The sequence below is a fragment of the Pseudophryne corroboree genome, chromosome 6, assembly GCF_028390025.1.
Source record: "Pseudophryne corroboree isolate aPseCor3 chromosome 6, aPseCor3.hap2, whole genome shotgun sequence".
NCBI classification, from domain to species: domain Eukaryota; kingdom Metazoa; phylum Chordata; class Amphibia; order Anura; family Myobatrachidae; genus Pseudophryne; species Pseudophryne corroboree.
In genome coordinates, this window is record NC_086449.1 from 474,620,959 (window position 1) to 474,641,228 (window position 20,270).

General features: G+C 47.8%; 1 protein-coding gene across 1 annotated transcript in view; it reads right to left on the reverse strand.

The window, feature by feature from the left end:
• Window positions 1–3,820, reverse strand: part of CAPZA2 (capping actin protein of muscle Z-line subunit alpha 2) — a 113,497-nt gene extending 109,677 nt beyond the window's left edge. Inside the window, exon 1 of the mRNA XM_063927233.1 lies at window positions 3,713–3,820. Coding sequence (XP_063783303.1) covers window positions 3,713–3,751 — 39 coding nt within the window. The 5' untranslated portion in view covers window positions 3,752–3,820. The remainder of the gene's footprint in view (window positions 1–3,712) is intronic.
• Window positions 3,821–20,270: the final 16,450 nt, after the last annotated feature.

Consider the following 20,270-nt stretch of genomic DNA (forward strand, 5'->3'; position numbering starts at 1 on the left):
ACCTGTTTTCCCAACCCCCTGCCTTCATGACTTCTTGGGAAAGGGAAATGCGAGGGATAAACTCTCAGGGCGATTGGGACACTATATTTCGTAATGCTCAGGCAAGCTCTCTATGTTTGTCAACGAGGGAAACGGTATATAAGCTTATATATAGATGGTACAGGACTCCCCGTGTCCTTAATAAAATGTTTCCTACCTTGTCGAATCTCTGCTGGAGGTGTAAGGGGGCACCAGGGAGTTTTTTACACATCTGGTGGGACTGCCCTATTATAATTCCTTTCTGGAAGGACGTTTTTAGATGCTCCGAGCTGATAGTGGGAGATGAGATACCCGAGGGGCCTGAGTTTTGGCTCTTTAATCTTACCTCAGCAAGCACACATTCTTATAAATGCTCACTTCTGAGACACCTTAGCAACGCTGCAAGGGCCGTGATACCGGCTCTTTGGAGATCCACCTCCCCACCCTCGATCAAACAATGGTTTAATAAGATTACATACTTTTTAGACATGGAAGACCTTATATCCTTCTCGATGGGAAGAACCACTGACTTTACCACTACCTGGTTTCCGTGGTTTGACTTCATGGAGTCTCCGATATACAGGTCCTATATGGTAACCTAATCATACCCGTATAAATCTCTAGACTAAAAAAAAAAAAAAAACTTCATCTCAACTGACTTCTTTTATATTCTCTTCCTTTTCATATTTCTCACTTTCTTTCTGTTTCTACTCTCTTTTTCCTTTCCTACATTTCTTATAATTAATGCTTTATAATGTCTGTATTCCTTTATATATATTTTGATGGAAGAACAGTCAACTTTTCTATCTGTGCTATTATGTTTAAAACAAAGTTACTAAGACGGTACGACCAGATATGTTTTCCTTTGTGTACTTTGGATTCTATTGTTTGAAAATGTTGTACTACTGTTACATCTACAGCATTAATAAAAACAGATTAAACAAAAAAAAACATTTTGCCGCCAAATGGAATGTAGTGTGATTTTAAAGTATCATTCATAACATGAAACTGTTTTCTAAATTGGGTTTTGTAAATCTGTATGTGACAAGTTGGGCATATAGTACTATCCCTGAAAAAAATAACTAGAAATGAGATCTCACATCTGGAAAACATTTATCAAAAAAAGAAAAAACAGAGAGCTAAATATAGCATACTGGGCCTAAAGGTGGGTACACACTGATAGATATATATGCCGATCAATTAAGTGGCAGATATATCTATGGACGGATCGGGCAGTGTGTTGATCATACACACTGACTGATCCGTCGGGTACTGACGTCATGAACTGGGCGCGCCGGCTGCCGCAGCATGTGTACGGGCGGTCGGCCGCCCGCCCGTACACACACAGCAACGCGCCAATATATCGATAGATATATTGCCCGTCGGCTGTGCTGCGAGGCCAACACGATCTGTCTGTGAACGACAGAGTTCACAGACATATCGGCCTTACACACTGGCCGACGGTCCCGCGATATATCGGCCGTTCAAGAGAACGGCCGATATATCGGCCAGTGTGTACCCACCTTAAGTAAGATGTGGTTGTTCTTGTGATTGCTGTTGCTATTTTTTGCCGTACACCAGAGGTTCCCAAACGGTGTGCCATGGCTCCCTGGGGTGCCTCGGGACACTTGCAGGGGTGCCCTGGGTTGGTGGTCCAGGACCAATTCAAAGTATTGGTCAATATAATAGGCAAAACCAGTGCTGGTGGCTGCCAGTCATAAAATATGTGGCCAAACAGAAGCAAATCTTGTCCCTCACCACACAACTGATCCTAAGGATGACATATAAACGCGATCTACTTACTGTAATATTTATTTCTTAATAAGACATTTTTGGCCTAGGGGTGCCGTGAAAAAAATTCTGATATTCTAGGGCGCCGTGATTCAAAAAGTTTGGAAACCACTGCTGTATGCAATAGCGACTATATGCTTATAGGAGCAGAATGTAACCAGAGCATAGGAACACCCACTGCTGTTGCATAATTTCCATCCGACAGCATACAATTGCTGATACATCGGTAGCATAGTCTTAAATCGGGCCAGGTCACAGATTCTGAGTACCTCTGAAGATGCGTAGGCTGAGCAGCTCTCCAAAAGTAAGATCGCAACTGCTAAATTATTCACGCCCAGAAAACAGCGTCTGAATGGCCAAAACGCACCTGCGTTTACCCAACCACTCCGTGTTCCCACCCCCTAAATCTGTCTCCTTGTCACTCACCTTGAGACTAATCCCTCTTTGCGACCGCAATTGCCATTCACTGGTTGTGCATGCACACTGCGGCTTAAACACATGCGCAGTAAGAAAACATTAACCGATTTGTGTACAATAGCCGTTTTGGGACGGCTTCTGTAATTAGGCCCGCTGTGCTTTGGATTAAAGAGGATGTATGTCTGGATTTTAGCTTGACTATATAAAGCTATTTTATGTGTAGGCCTTGTAAAAAATGCCTACACTTCGCCACTTGCCTCAAATTCCTGGCTATTAGACTTGACCAAAATTCACTTGCTGCATTTCAGTGACTTTGTCATATACAAAAGACATGTTAACCAAGGGTTTCTTCCTATGTGCGTAACATTACCACTTCCTGCCTATACCAGTTGTGGGCTATCAAGTATGTAGTATATAAAAGACAATGGAACTGATACAGTACGTCCTCATGCTTCTGCTTCTCTGCTTTTTACCAAGATGACACTATACGCCTTGAGGAACCAAAACATTGGCATGTGATTCGGCTGTCCATTTTTATATAATGGTGAAATGTTTTTTTTCTTCAAAAAAAGCTGTGAGTGCTCACTTTTTCTAAATAGCTGTCTAGAGAGCAGATTCAATTGTGAGCGTGAAAATGTACAAAACCCCATGGCGTAGGGTTGTCCCGCAGTATCTGATCTACTGAGTAATCGGCATAGTATGCACCCAGCTTTATGCAGAGTATGTAATATGCCTATCTGATAAACACTCTGATTATCAGGTTGGTGTGCACCCATATACACTAGCTCAGCGTGTGCTTACTTCAGATCTCAATGGAATTAGGAAGTTGGGAAGAAGGTAGCATGTGCAGCGCGCCAGATCCCCACCTGACCATAGCAAGAACCATTGATCAGCTAACACTTCTGCATACACACTACCTGATTATTGGGCTGTGTACCTTGCTGTAGTCTCACTACACCTGTATACCCTCTGTATTGTTACAGCAGCATATACAGCAGTCCAGTGACATCAATGTCTAGTGCCCACCTACCCCAGGAGGGGCAACACTGCACTCGGCAGCAGCAGCTTCCTATAAGCATGCAGTACACAGGGAAACATGCTGCTGCTGCAGAGGAGGTGGCGGCTGCTGCGGGCAGGCATGCGGGACATGTAGCGCACACACAGGCTCCGGGTGACAGCTGACACGCACACACCTGTGCGGGCCCCCGGCGCCCTGTATAGCTCCCGGTCCCCGCCCTACTGCTGCTTCCTATTTTCGGCAAAGGCCGTACAAGGAGCGGACACACTGGCGGAGGAGACGGCCGCAGCCTATCTGACACCCAGGGGCCAAACGGAAGTCACCCAGCCCCTGACCAAGTACATCGCCGTCACCTGCCCCGTACCGGCAACCCAGCGGCCGTGCAGCACCGAGCCTGCCCGAAGCCGCCCACCTGCACGGCGTCTCTCCTGCTCGGGTACTGACAGCGCCAGCTAACACACCACCCACCTTCTCCTCATCAGACAGCTGCTCGTCCATGTCCGCCATCTTCTTCTCCCCTCTTCCTGACTGACTGGCTGTGCGCGCCCCCGGGGCGGAGCCTGACGTCAGGAAGTGGGCACAGTGCGGAATACGCGGGAGCGCGCACGACACTGTGCCGCGGGGACGCGCATTGGCAATTGGTGTCAAGCATGAGCTTGATATACTCAGCTTCATACTACAGTATATGCTTCTCCACTCCTCACAATATGAGTTATGACCCTCTCCAGGAGGGACAAAATGCTCTGCTCCTGGACTCTGTTCTTAATTGGAGGTTGCCAGCAATTGTTTTGAACAGGTTAATGGATAATGAATGTGTTTCACTACAGGTGACGGCAAGCGTAACTTAGAGGTGTGTAAATACGGCGCAGTGCACCGTATGCCCGAGCCAGGCCCCGCTGATGTAGTCAATGTTGGGCTGCCTGCACAATCTATTTTTCCTTGCAATGCCGATCCCGCGGGACCGCGCATCGGCATCATTAGCTGTGTACACACGGTGCAATATTCACTAACTTTCCTTACAATTTTGACTATATAGTCAAAATCGTAAGGAAAGTTAAGTGCTTATCACACTGTGTGTATGCCCTACCATAGGCGCTGATTCCGTGAGTGCTCCCGGGCCCGAGCACCCACGGACAATCAGGAACACCCACAGAACTAGTCGCTTCCCCTGTTACTGCTAGCCGCCGCAGCACCCGCAGAGGATTGAGACTCGCTGGGGGCTGCGGAAAAGCTTCCGTACAGTGCAGTATAAAAAAAAAAAACATAGAAAAAATGGCCGCCGCCAAGGAGTAGACAGACGCTAGAGGTTACATTTGACCTCTAGCGCCTGTCTCCCCGGCGGCAGGCATTTATAAGGGTTTTTTTATACTGCACTGTACGGAAGCATTTCCGCAGCCCTCAGCGCGTCTCAATCCTCTGCGGGGGCTGCGACGGCAGGTAATTTAAAAGTAATTAGAAGCCTTACTGTGTTGCATCATTTGTAAGGGGCATTATTGTGTGGGGCACAAAATGGTGTCAGGGCCATAACTGTTTGTGGCATAATGGACATTACGGTGTGTGGCATATTGCGTAATGGTCATTACAGGGTGTTACATAATGTGTAATGGCCATTAGTCATTTTCGCGGCTGCCCGCTCATTCCCGCTCCCGCCGAGCACCCACCAGCAAAAACATAAATCGGCACCTATGTCCCATACCCTCCAACCGTGTCATTTTGGCAGGTACAGTACCTATTTTTTATGGTCTGTACCGATTTTTGGCTCTCCAAACTTCCATTGAAAGTATAGGAAAATGGGCGTGGCCATGTACCCTTTACCCGTGCCCCCCCCCCCCCCCCTTTCCTAATTTTTACCGATTTTTATGTTTAAAATGTTGGAGGGTATGCACCTTAAGAGGGAGGTCCAGGAGCAGAGCATCCTGTCCCTCCTAGAGAGGGTCATGTTGGGAGGTATTGTTGGTGATTCAGACCTGATCGCTGGGCTGCTAAAATTGTTGTGCTGCGTTCAGAAAATCGCCGCCCAAGGGGAGTGTGTATTCGCCGTGCAAGTGTGCGATCGCATGTGTACGTCGAGCTGCTAAAAATCCCTCAGTCAGCGGACAGCTGCAAATCTGTTCGCACCGCACTCACCAGTGAATGATTTTTCAGTGTGTGCAGTCTGTGCGCAACCCAGGACTTACTCCTACAGTGCGATGAGAACAGGCTGATCGGAGCCGGAGCTGACGTCACAAACCCTCCCTGAAAACGCTTGGGAACGCCTGCGTTTTCCCTGACAGTCCCAGAAAATGGCCAGTTACCACCCACAAACGGCCTCTTTCTGTCAGTCACCTTATGAATGGCTGTTCGATTGATATTTTTGCACCTGTTTGCCGATGCGTGTGCGCATTGCGGTGCATACGCAGTCTATTGCTAATCGCCCACTGTGCGAAAATGCACAGCAGCGATCAGATCTGAATCACCCCCATAGTACTCTGACTTGTTTTGTTGTGTCGCCTGGTTCTGTCCAAAGTTAAGTCTACAGTATTTCTATCTATGGGGGAGATTTTTCAAACCTTATACCCCTTTCACATCGCAAACCCTGGTCAGATCCAGGATTTGAACACGGCTTCAACTCGGCTCCGACCCGGGTAAGGGAGGTCATTCCGAGTTGATCGCTAGTTGCATTCATTCGCTGTGCAGCGATGAGGCAAAAAAATGGCACTTCTGCGCATGTATATGCGGCGCAATGCGCACGCGCAATGTACTATTACAACAAAGGATGAAGTTTCACACAGGGTCTAGCGAAGCTTTTCAGTCGCACTGCTGGTCGCAGAGTGATTGACATGAAGTGGGCGTTTCTGGGTGTCAACTGACCGTTTTCCAGGAGTGTTCGGAAAAACGCAGGCGTGCCAGCAAAAATGCAGGCGTGGCTGGGCGAACGCAGGGCGTGTTTGTGACGTCAAAACAGGAACTGAATGGTCTGAAATGATCGCAAGCGCTGAGTAGGTCTGAAGCTACTCTGAAACTGCACAAAATGATTTTGTAGCCGCTCTGCGATCCTTTCGTTCGCACTTCTGCTAAACTAAAATACACTCCCAGTGGGAGGCGGCATAGCGTTTGCACGACTGCTAAAAACTGCTAGCGAGCGAACAACTCGGAATGACCACCAAGAGACGTTCACATCGCAATACTGACCTGGGTTATTCCCAGGTTATTGCAGTGTTGGTGTCATTTTAAAAGGACTTGATTGGTTCCCAGTTTTTGGCCATTCAGCTTCTGTGCCCATGTTCAACTGATTGTGTGTTACACTTTTTTTTGGTTGAAAACTTACATTTCAGTAGGTGTACAAAACAGGTGTGACACCTTTTTACTTTATACAAAACAAGAACTGTACATACCAAATAACAATACTATGTTGATATATAGCATATTATAAATGTTTTAACGTTTTTCTAAAATAGAATAACAACAGCAACAACAAGTCAGCAAATACTCTGGTAAGAAATTAAAAGCCAAGGAGATTAAGATACATTTTCATACACCGGAGCATTAGGGTCCACCGGCCTCTGTGAAGGGGGTGGTTGGGGATGACTATACTCATACGGTGCTGGGTACGGTGCAGGATTGAAATGGGGATATTAGTGACTGTATTGGGGAGGCATATTATGTGGGTGCCCTAAGCGTTGCCTTTGGCTACCAAACAGAGATGTAAGAAACTCCTGGTTCTGCCTCTGTAGCTCACGAATATGATCCATAAAATTGTTCTGCATGGTTTGTTTCGTTGCCAGGAAACAGTCCATGCGAGCATCTTCCTTGGCTGCCATGGCTGCATCCATTTGCTCAAGCTTATCCAGCAGAACAGTCGTCATGGCTTTGGCTGCCTGTTCTGTCTTGTTAGGCCTCCTCCTGCGTGGCGTTACAGTATATACTGTGGGTGCAAGAGATCAAAAATGTTCTTAACAAATGTGAATTGCAGGTAGGCTATAGAAAACTGCAGTGATGATAGCAAGTATGTCTATGGTCTCCTCCCACCTACACACTGCATACACTGCAACATTTATCATTTTTAATATTATTTCTCTAACGTCCTAAGTGGATGCTGGGGACTCCGTCAGGACCATGGGGTTTAGCGGCTCCGCAGGAGACAGGGCACAATAATAAAAGCTTTAGGATCAGGTGGTGTGCACTGGCTCCTCCCCCTATGACCCTCCTCCAAGCCTCAGTTAGATTTTTGTGCCCGGCCGAGAAGGGTGCAATCTAGGTGGCTCTCCTGAGCTGCTTAGAATAAAAGTTTAAGTTAGGTTTTTTATTTTCAGTGAGTCCTGCTGGCAACAGGCTCACTGCTACGAGGGACTTAGGGGAGAGAAGTAAACTCACCTGCGTGCAGGATGGATTTGCTTCTTAGGCTACTGGACACCATTAGCTCCAGAGGGAGTCGGAACACAGGTCTCACCCTGGGGTTCGTCCCGGAGCCGTGCCGCCGACCCCCCTTGCAGATGCCGAAGTTGAAGAGGTCCAGAGGTCCAGAAACAGGCGGCAGAAGACTTTCAGTCTTCATAAGGTAGCGCACAGCACTGCAGCTGTGCGCCATTGTTGTCAGCACACTTCATACCAGCGGTCACTGAGGGTGCAGGGCGCTGGGGGGGGCGCCCTGGGCAGCAATGTATTATACCTTTTTTATGGCTAAAATACATCACATATAGCCCTTGAGGCTATATGGATGTATTTAACCCCTGCCAGATCTCACAAACTCCGGGAGAAGAGCCCGCCGTTTTAGGGGGCGGGGCCTATTCTCCTCAGCACACGGCGCCATTTTCCTGCTCAGCTCTGCTGTGAGGAAGGCTCCCAGGCTCTCCCCTGCACTGCACTACAGAAACAGGGTTAAAACAGAGAGGGGGGGCACTTATTTGGCGATATGATTACATATGTGAAAATGCTATAAGGGAAAACACTTGTATAAGGGGTTGTCCCTGTATAATTATAGCGTTTTTGGTGTGTGCTGGCAAACTCTCCCTCTGTCTCCCCAAAGGGCTAGTGGGGTCCTGTCCTCTATCAGAGCATTCCCTGTGTGTGTGCTGTGTGTCGGTACGTGTGTGTCGACATGTAGGAGGACGATGTTGGTGAGGAGGCAGAGCAAATTGCCTGTATTGGTGATGTCACTCTCTAGGGAGTCGACACCGGAATGGATGGCTTATTTAGGAATTACGTGATAATGTCAACACGATGCAAGGTCGGTTGACGACATGAGACGGCCGGCAAACAAATTAGTACCTGTCCAGGCGTCTCAGACACCGTCAGGGGCTTGTAAAAACGCCCATTTACCTCAGTTGGTCGACACAGACACGGACACTGACTTCAGTGTCGACGGTGAAGAAACAAACGTATTTTCCTTTAGGGCCACACGTTACATGTTAAGGGCAATGAAGGAGGTGTTACATATTTCTGATACTACAAGTACCACAAATAAGGGTATTATGTAGGGTGGGAATAATCTACTTGTAGTTTTTCCTGAATCAGATAAATTAAAGTGTGTGATGATACGTGGGTTTCCTCCGATAGAAAATTATTGGAGGTATACCCTTTCCCGCCAGAAGTGAGGGCGAGTTGGGAAACACACCTTAGAGTGGATAAGGCGCTCACACGCTTATAAAAACAAGTGGCGTTACCGTCTCCAGATACGGCCGCCCTCAAAGAGCCAGCTGATAGGAAGCTGAAAAATATCCTAAAAAGTATATACACACATACTGGTGTTATACTACGACCAGCAATCGCCTCAGCCTGGATGTGCAGCGCTGGGGGGGCTTGGTCGGATTTCCTGACTGAAAATATTGATACCCTTGACAGGAACAATATTTTATTGACTATAGAGCATTTTAAGGATGCATTTCTATATATGCGAGATGCGCATTCTGGCATCAAGAGTAGATGTGATGTCCATATCTGCCAGACGATGTTTATAGACATGACAGTGGTCAGGTGATGCAGATTCCAGACGGCACATGGAAGTATTGCCGTATAAAGGGGCGGTCCATCGGACCTGGTGGCCATGGCAACAGCTGGAAAATCCACTTTTGTTACCCCAAGTCACATCTCAACAGAAAAGGACACAGTCTTTTCAGTCTCAGTCCTTTCGTACCCATAAAGGCAGGCGGGCAAAAGGCCAGTCATATCTGCCCAGGGTTAGAGGAAAGGGAAGAAGACTGCAGCAGGCAGCCCATTCCCAGGAACAGAAGTCCTCCACAGCTTCTGCCAAGTCCGCAGCATGACGCTGGGGCCATACAAGCGGACTCAGGTGCGGTGGGGGGTCATCTCAAGAGTTTCAGCACGCAGTGGGCTCACTCGCAAGTGGACTCCTGGATCCTACACGTAGTATCCCAGGTGTACATTGGAAATTCGAGACGTCTTCCCCTCACAAGTTCCTGAAGTCTGCTTTACCAACGTCTCCCTCCGACAGGGAGGCAGTATTGGGAAAAAATTCACAGGCTGTATTCCCAGCAGGTGATAATCAAAGTACCCCTCCTACAACAAGGGAAGGGGTATTATTCCACACTATATTGTGGTACTGAAGCCAAACGGCTCGGTGAGATCTAAAAGATTTGAACAATTACATACAAGGGTTCAAATCAAGATGGAGTCACTCAGAGCAGTGATAGCGAACCAGGACGATATGGTGTCACTGGATATCAGGGACGCTTACCTACATGTCCAAATTTTGCCCTTCTCACCAAGGGTATCTCAGGTTCGTGGTACAGAACTGTCACTATCAGTTCAGACGCTGCCGTTTGGATTGTCCACGGCACCCCGGGTCTTTACCATGGTAATGGCCGAAATGATGATTCTTCCTAAAAGAAATATGGACGCTTTCCTGATAAGGGCAAGGTCCAGAGAACAGTTGGCGGTCGGAGTAGCACTATCTCAAGTAGTTCTACGACAGCACGAGTGGATTCTAAATATTCCAAAAATCGCAGCTTTTTCCGACGACACGTCTAATGTTCCTAGGAATGATTCTGGACACAGTCCAGAAAAGGATGTTTTCTCCCGGAGAAGAAGGCCAGGGAGTTATCCGAGCTAGTCAGGAACCTCCTAAAACCAGGAAAAGTATCAGTGCATCATTGCACAAGGGTCCTGTGAAAAATGGTGGTTTCTTACAAAGCGATCCCATTCGGTAGATTTCACGCAAGAACCTTTCAGTGGAATCTGCTGGGAAAATGGTCCGGATCGCATCTTCAGATGCATCAGCGGATAACCCTGTCTCCAAGGACAAGGGTGTTTTCTTCTGCGGTGGCTGCAGAGTGCTCATCTATGAAAGGGCCGCAGATTCGACATTCAGGACTGGGTCCTGGTGACCACGGATGCCAGCCTGAGTGGCTGGGGAGCAGTCACACAAGGAAAAAATTTCCAGGGAGTGTGATCAAGTCTGGAGACTTCTCTCCACATAAATATACTGGAGCTAAGGGCAATTTACAAGGCTCTAAGCTTAGCAAGACCTCTGCTTCAAGGTCAGCCGGTATTGATCCAGTGGGACAACATCACGGCAGTCGCCCACGTAAACAGACAGGGCGGCACATGAAGCAGGAGGGAAATGGCAGAAACTGCAAGGATTCTTCGCTGGGCGAAAAATCATGTGATAACACTCTCAGCAGTGTTAATTCCGGGAGTGGAAAACTGGGAAGCAGACTTCCTCAGCAGGCATAACCTCCACCCGGGAGAGTGGGGACTTCAGCGGGAAGTCTTCCACATGATTGTAAACCGTTGGGAAAAACCAAAGGTGGACATGTTGGCGTCCCGCCTGAACAAAAAACTAGACAAATATTGCGCCAGGTCAAGGGACCCTCAGGCAATAGCGGTGGACGCTCTGGTAACACTGTGGGTGTACCAGTCAGGGTATGTGTTCCCTCCTATGCATCACATACCAAAAGTACTGAGAATCATAAGAAGGAGATGAGTAAGAACGATACTCGTGGTTCCGGATGGGTCAAGAAGGACTTGGTACCCGGAACTTCAAGAGATGCTCACGGAAGAACCGTGGCCTCTACCTTTAAGAAAGGACCTGCTCCAGCAGGGGCCTTGTCTGTTCCAAGACTTACCGCGGCTGCGTTTGACGGCATGGCGGTTGAACGCCGGATCCTGAAAGGGCATTCCAGATGAAGTCATCCCTACCCTGGTCGAAGCCAGGAAGGATGTAACCGCAAAACATTTTCACCGCATTTGGCGAAAATATGTTGCGTGGTGTGAGGCCAAGAAGGTCCCTACAGAGGAATTCCAACTGGGTCGTTCCTACATTTCCTGAAAACAGGACTGTCTATGGGCCTAAAATTAGGGTCCATTAAGGTTCAAATTTCGACCCTGTCGAATTTCTTCCAGAAAGAACTGGCTTCAGTGCCTGAAGTTCAGACGTTTGTAAAAGGGGTACTGCATATACAGCCTCCTTTTGTGCCCCCAGTGGCACCTTGGGATCTCAATGTTGTTTTGAGTTTCCTAAAGTCACATTGGTTTGATCCACTCACCACTGTGGAATTAAAATATTTCACATGGAAGGTGAAGATTCTATTAGCCCTGGCTTCAGCCAGGCGTGTGTCAGAATGGGCGGCTTTATCATATAAAAGCCCTTACTTAATTTTTCATTCTGACAGGGCAGAATTGAGGACTCGTCCTCAATTTCTCCTTAAGGTGTTTTCTGTTTTTCACATGAACCAACCTATTGTGGTACCTGCGGCTACTAGGGACTTGGAGGACTCCAAGTTACTTGACGTTGTCAGGGCCCTGAAAATATATGTTTCCAGGACGACTGGAGTCAGAAAATCTGACTCGCTGTTTAGCCTGTATGCACCCAACAAGATGGGTGTTCCTGCTTCTAAGCAGACGATTGCTCGCTGGATTTGTAGTACAATTCAGCTTGCACATTCTGTGGCAGGCTTGCCACAGCCAAAATCAGTAAAAGCCCATTCCACAAGGAAGTGGGCTCATCTTGGGCGGCTGCCCGAGGGGTCTCGGCTTTACAACTTTACCGAGCTGCTACTTGGTCAGGGGCAAACACGTTTGCTAAATTCTACAAAATTGATACCCTGACTGAGGAGGACCTGGAGTTCTCTCATTCGGTGCTGCAGAGTCATCCGCACTCTCCCGCCCGTTTGGGAGCTTTGGTATAATCCCCATGGTCCTGACGGAGTCCCCAGCATCCACTTAGGACGTTAGAGAAAATAAGAATTTACTTACCGATAATTCTATTTCTCGTAGTCCGTAGTGGATGCTGGGCGCCCATCCCAAGTGCGGATTGTCTGCAATACTTGTACATAGTTATTGTTACAAAAATCAGGTTATTCTTGTTGTGAGCCATCTTTTCAGAGGCTCCTTCGTTGTTATCATACTGTTAACTGGGTTCAGATCACAGGTTGTACAGTGTGATTGGTGTGGCTGGTATGAGTCTTACCCGGGATTCAATATCCTTCCTTATTATGCACGCTCGTCCGGGCACAGTATCCTAACTGAGGCTTGGAGGAGGGTCATAGGGGGAGGAGCCAGTGCACACCACCTGATCCTAAAGCTTTTATTATTGTGCCCTGTCTCCTGCGGAGCCGCTAAACCCCATGGTCCTGACGGAGTCCCCAGCATCCACTACGGACTACGAGAAATAGAATTATCGGTAAGTAAATTCTTATTTTTAGTTGTAATTAATCTCCAGTTTCTTTTGAATATTTTATTATTTGGCCACTTACTACACGTTTTCTCTGGCATATACATCGGAATCAGGTGACAAGTAGCCAAATAATAAAACAAGTCAACGAGGTGTGGTAGGGCAGCAGGTGGCTGGCATCAGACTGTGCAGCGTGACCTCTGACATCATGTCATGCTGCTCAGTATGCACTGCCAGGGGTAGGGGGAACCAGGAGGAGGGAGCCGGGCAGTGTCTGAGCGTCCTCACTGTCTGGCATTAAAAAAACAGGTAAATCCCGCAATCCCCGGGATTGGAGCTTCCAATTCCGGGATTGAATCCCAGCCTCCCTAGTTACAAGGGGAAGCAGTGGATGGCAGAATGTGACAGGGAGATGCTGTGGGGCCATGGGTGACAACAGGAAAGGCAGTAGGTGACAGCAGGAGACAATGGGTTATAGAGAGTGAGAAGAAAAGGTAGTGGGTGTCAGCAGAAGACAGTGGGTGACAGGGAGAGGCAGCGGGTGACAGCAGGAGGCGATGGTGGCATGGAAAGGCAGAGGATGGCAGAGAATGAGAGGGGAAGGCAGTGGGTGACAAGGAGAGACAGTAGGTGACAGCAGGAGGAAATGGTGGCAGGGACAGGCAGAGGGTCAGAATAGTGTTTAAACATGTTTTAATGTAAAAAAAATAGAAAAAAATAAAGACTAGTACTGGGCCTGGAGAAATTCTGTGATAGCCAGTATGGATTCAACCTTTATACATCTGCATATAAAAATACTCCAGCCGGGTCTCCAGGAAGGAGAGGGGACTAGCCGCTAATCACCTCAATTAAAAGGAGCCGGGCACAGCTGTGACTGAGGAGATAATCGCTGCGGGGGTCTATGCAGGTGACCTTGCAGCGTGAGCAGCACAAGAACACCTCATGGCAGGGCCCCTATAACTGACCCTACACCCTGGTGCTACACCCCCACCCCCCGTGCAGCCTCGCATTCTGGGAAAGTTACACACCCAGGCACTTACCGAGAGCGGGAGATGCATATATCTGCACCAGCGCAGAAAGAGCGTGACTCTCTCCAGCTCCCATGCCCCCAGCGCTTTGCGCCTCACAACTGATCCCCCGCCCCCACCGTTTCACACTGCGGCCCGTGGGTGGTACAACGGGACAGTCCCAAAAAACCGTGACTGTCCTTCGAAAATTGGGACAGTTCGGAGGTAAGCACATGCACTGCCCCATAGTAACAGATACACACCGCCCCATTGATACACACATACACACTGCCCCATGAGCAAACACACACACACACACACACTCACTGTCCCATAGCCACACACACACTGCCCCCTAGTCACACACACACACTGTCCCCTAGCCCCACACACACACACACACACACACACACACACACACACACACACACACACACACACACACACACAGCCTCATAGTGTCACACACACACACACACACACACACACACACACACACACACACACACACACACACACACACACACTCCTGCCTGCACCACCACCTCTCAGCTCCAGCCTCACCTTCCACTCCCCCTTCAGCCCCCACACTCCCACAGCTTACCATTCTGGGTGCTGGTTGCCCTAGTTGGAGAGCTGCAGGCATGAGGTGGAGATCGCAGCATTGACATGGGGCCCAGCAGTGTGGCGTAGCATCGCAGCATTGACAGGCAGAGGTGTTCGCATTTTCTGCGACCCCCCGCAGAAAATGCAGGCTAATGCGCAGGTAGGGTGATGCGCATGCGCCCGCATCCTTTTGCAATTTTTGCGCTTGGATCGCATTTTGCGATCTAACCTGAATCAGCCCCTTAATTCAGACCTGATCAATGTTGTGCGAATTCGTAAGGCGGACGATTATCAAACAACTGCACTTGCATACGGATCATAATGCGCACACATGAGGCCAAACTGCAATAGAAATTAGCGTCTTTTTTATCGCTAGGTTGATTGACAGTAAGAGGATGTCTGGGGGTGGTTAGGGAGGGGGTGTGACGTCAGCTCCGGCCTGATCAGCCTGTTTCTTTCACATTGTAGGAGTAAGTTCTGGGCTACGCACAGACTGTACAGACTGGAAAAATACATTTGATGGTGAGTTGCGATCAGATTTGCAGCTGTCCAGTGTTTGCACAGCTTTTCGCACGGCATACGCGGACTAGCACTGGGCAGAATTTCACTCTGTCTGGGCTGGGCGATGACTATCCAATCGCAAACCTCTGCAAATTCACAGAGGATGGATCAGGTCTGAATTGGGCCCTAGAACTAAAACCAAAACACTGTGGTCTGTGCACATCTCTATGTCATTTCAGTCTGCAGTAATACTGTATTTGCAGTTTGCAATGGTTTCATTTAGTCAGAGAAGCTAAAGTTTAGTTACTGTACCTTTAAAAGCTTAAAGTGCCACCATGTAATAAAGTTAGTGCTAAAATCACATCTTTTTCAGTTTTAATTATGCTATAAATAAGGTATAAGAAAGCAGTATATTAGGAGTGAAAATGAAAAGGTTAATGAAAGTGGTGATTCCATAGAAGGGAGGTGGATTGTGATATGACATCTACATTTTAGCACAGTTCGCATTTTTCCACTTACATGCAAGCCTAGGTTCACTTTGGGTTTTCAGATGCATCTCATGAGAATGGTCAGTCTGCACACACTTGAAATGCACTGGTAAGACCATATACGTGCACTGGTAAAAATGAAGGTGTTTTGAGCGTACACATTCGTACTTCCTAATCTAGTGATGGACAACCTGATATGCCACTGGCTGGTTGGTAGACAGTGGTGTATCCACCATGATAGCAGAGTATGCACTCCACATAGGGATATTTAACACGTGTCGCTCCAGGTTCTGTGAAACTACAAATCCCAGCATGCCTGTCCACAGTTTTAGCATGCCATACTAGCAAAACTGTGGCAGGGCATGCTTGAATGTGTAGTTTCATAGCAGCTGGATGGCTGCATGTTGAATACCCCTGACATACTGTAGGTCCATGAATCATTGAATTAAGAACCAACCTGCACTCATAGGGCTGGTAGGCCACTTTGCCACCTGTTGTCATCTCCTTTCTATACCATGTGGTTCTCTCCACCGCTTATCTTATACAACAAGCAGTAGAAGAGCTGGAGTCCCTGCACCTGATCACTTACTGTGGCAGCTCATAATCTCTGATGGACTGGGACACAGGGAGCTGTGCATAATGTGTTCAAGCTCTTCCACTAACTATGGGGGTCATTCCGACCTGTTCGCACGCTGCCAAGAGCAGCACAGTGTTCCAGCTGTCCTCCCTCTTGGGAATCAGTTATGATTTGGGGTAACTGTCTGTAGTTATGATCTTGTTGGGAAGTATGTTTTTTCGCTGAATGCCACTTTCCCATTCCACTCCTCCCAGCAGCTTTTATCTTGCTGCAGTGTCTGGTTGTAGGAGGGGGTCACAGTGCTTCAATGCCCTGCACATGCTGCACCTTGATGTTAGTGGTCTGTGCAGAGCACCAGTAACATCATAAATTGAAGTTCTATAGTCTCAAAGTTCTTTACCACATGGAACAAACAAAGGGAGTGGTCTCTTTGAAGACCAGAACTGTCCTCCACTGGATAAAACATCAGGTAGGAATCTGTTGGGAGAAGCCGGAGTTTGACAACTGAAAAATTAGAGACTGCCACATACAGTGCCTGAAGACTTAGGGTAGGGAGGAGGTATGCCCCCTAAAACAAACATGTCCCCCTTAGCAGGCCACCCGGTTTGGACCCTTCCAACAGGCCTGAGTAATTAGTACTCCCCACTTTACAGATGGGGAGCAAACCACTACTCATGCCCACTAAATTCAGGAAATACTCTCTAAACTTTTAAATGGGTTAAATGCTTAATCTGAGTTATATTTTAAAACTTTTTTTTAACCAAAGTAAGACACCTAGGGCCAGATGTAATGGGGTGCGAGTTTTTAGGCAAATTCCAACTTGCACCTTCTTGCACTTTCAGAAGTAGCATATGCTCCTGATGAAGCTGGATGTCCTGTAGCCAGCGAAACGCGTAGAGCCTGAATCTGACACCACACCAGCGATCTTCGATTCCTGATATCGACCTTTGACATTTATTGGACACTGCACTCCATCACCTGGAATATCAGCTTAAGCTCCTACTATCTGGACTCCCCTTTGGCCATAAATGGACAATTCCTAAGGCTGACAGCACATCAGGGGATGATTCCAACTGTTCTGGTAATATCCAGTGTTTATTGCTGACTGTTATTATTTGGTGGAGGTTCTAGCCTATGAGGACTCATTTATAGGAACCTTTTTGGTGGATCGGCTGAATTCAAAAATATTTCAATTGGTTGGCAGCCTAATTCAAACCATTTCTATGGTATTGTTTATATTTTACTAGCTTTTATCCATATGCATACCCTTCTGAATGTTCATTGGTAAATAAATTGTTTATTTTTTAATTTAACAAACTGTACAGATTATTTATATCTGCACAGCCAGCGCTGGTCTCTGTATTGTTTTTGCGAGTTGGTGCCAAAACTCACAAATGTAATGCAGTGCAGGTTTTTAGTAAAAAAAACTCCACCTGCATGCAAGGTCTGGCGGAAAATACAAAATGCAATGTGAGTTGCATTACAAGGTGCAAGTTTTGACAGAAGCATGCACAGATCCGTGCATGCGTCTGTATGTAAAAGTGTTCAAACGGTTAAAAAAAAAAAAAAAGCATAAAAAGATGTGCAGTTCCACCCCTTCCCCCCCCCCCCCCCCAAAGCATAAAAATATACAGGGGGAAAAATGACTAGGTGGTCCCCCGTATTTTTAACAACCAGCATTGGGCTCTTGGACCAGTTTTCATTCCAAAAATAGGGGGGGGGGGGGGCGGGAAGACGTAGGGTCCCCCATATTTTTTAAACCAGCACTGTGCTCCACTAGCCAGGGAGGTAATGCCGCAGCCGGGGGACACGTTTATATTGGTCCCTGCTGTCACAGCATCACCCACCCAACTAGTCAAGGTTAATTTAGGTCACTCTTGTGGGTGACCTAAATTAACCTTGCGGTGTGCAGTAGACCACAGGTTTCCATCATAGACTTCAATGGGGATTTCCCCCCCCCCCCCATTATAGTCTATGAGCTCCGCTTGAGTGACAGGCCAGGACCACATAGCCAATCAGGGGAGCGCTATGTTGTGGCGCTCCCTGATTGGCTGGCTAGTCTCCAAGTGACAGAAGTCACAAGCACCACATGCACCACATGCCATTGATGGGGTGAACATCGGCTACGAAGGTGCGTGAGGGCTAACTGGCACGCTACAGTGGAACAGCTCACTGTCAAAACGAACCTGGGGGCTACCAGATGTATGGCTAAAACGACAATTCAGCACATCTAGCTTCTGTCCGTGCTGCACAGCAGTTACTCTGGCTATTAGCTGGTGGTCATAATAATGTGACTTGACCTTGTAAAAGTATACTAAATAAACATACTTTTTAAACTAAACAGTATAAATATTTAAAACACATAGGGGTATATTCAGTTAGCGTCGGATCCATTCCGACATGCATTTGTTGGAATGGATCCGACAACCCCTATTCAATCTCATCTCAGTTTGACTTTTAAAAAGTCGAATTGAGGTGAGGGACCCAGAGGAGGGAGGGGGGCGCGGGGAGACCAGCGGGGACAGCTGCGAGCAGACGGAGGAGAGCAGCGTTACAGTAGTGCTGCAGAAATACGTCTTACAGCCGCCCAACCTCACAGCAGTGTCCACCCAGCTCCATCAGGTGTGACCTCACTTGCTGGAGCCTGGTGGATGCTGCCGTGAGCGTCGCGGCTGTGAGACATCCTTCTGCAGCGCTGTGCTGTTGTGCTGCTCTCCCCTGTATGCCCTGTGGCTGTCCTCCGTCTCCCCACGGCTCTCCCCACTCTCCTCCTCTGGGTCCCTCATCTCAGTCCGACATTTTTTTATGTCGGACTGAGATGGTCGGAAACGGGGCCAAATCCTGTCGAATTTGGCCCCGTTTCACTCAAAAGTACGTGAATCGGCAGCTATACCGCCGATTCACGTACTGTTCGACAAGTAGAATTCCACGACTTGTCGAAAAAAAACTGATGGGACTGAATAGGTCGAATCACTATTCGACCTTAAAAAGTCGAAAACTGCCGTCTTTTCGACATACAGCAGATTTCGACCCTAACTGAATATACCACATAAAATGCTCAATCTAAAATGATCAGCAACCAAAAAAATACATGTCAGGTCTACTGGTGTAGCAAGGTTTTGCAGTGAGGGGAAACAAAGAGTAAAATATATCTGCTATCTGCAGCAATCCCTCTTTTATCAATCAGAAACATAGGCCCTCATTCCGAGTTGATCGGTCGCAAGGCGAATTTAGCAGAGTTACACACGCTAAGCCTACGCCTACTGGGAGTGTATCTCAGCATCTTAAAATTGCGACCGATGTATTCGCAATATTGCGATCACAAACTACTTAGCAGTTTTAGAGTAGCTCCACACTTACTCTGCCAGTGCGATCAGTTCAGTGCTTGTCGTTCCTGGTTTGACGTCACAAACACACCCAGCGTTTGCCCAACCACTCCCCCGTTTCTCCGGCCACTCCTGCGTTTTTTCCGGAAACGGTAGCGTTTTCAGCCACACGCCCATAAAACGCCGTGTTTCCGCCCAGTAACACCCATTTCCTGTCAATCACATTACGATCGCCGGAGCGAGGAAAAAGCCGTGAGTAAAAATACTATCTTCATAGCAAAGATACTTGGCGCAGTCGCAGTGCGAATATTGCGCATGCGCACTATGCGGAATTTCACTGCGATGCGATGAAAAATACCGAGCGAACGACTCGGAATGAGGGCCCTAGTATCCATAGTTTTTCATGGGTATTGTGAATATTCTCAATGTAGTAAGGACCCTATTCAGGTTGGATCGCGTGCGCACCCGCGAATAGCGATTATTTACGCAGACGCATTGTGCTTCAACACAATCGCATTTTGATTGACAGGAAGCCAGTGTTTAAGGGAGGAAACATGGCATTTTGTGGGTATGTTTGTAAAAACGCAGGTGTGGTAAGGCGTTTTTCGGGTGGGTCTCTGACATCAGCTATGACCACTTCCAGCCTCTTGCGTATGCTGAATTGGGAACGACCTTGCCTGGCACAGGTGGAAGAACTATTCGATGTTCCGGTATTTGCATATGGTTATGCGATCACATTGCGCATTGTGATGCGTTCACAATTTCTGCAATGACCATTTTGTCTCTATTTCTGGGGGGTGGTAGTCATGTGACCGCCGGTCGGCTGACCAACCGTCACATGACCTCCTCCGTGAGCCCGACGGCTCACTATCCCGATGGTCGGCATGCCGACCAACAGGGACTATTTCCAC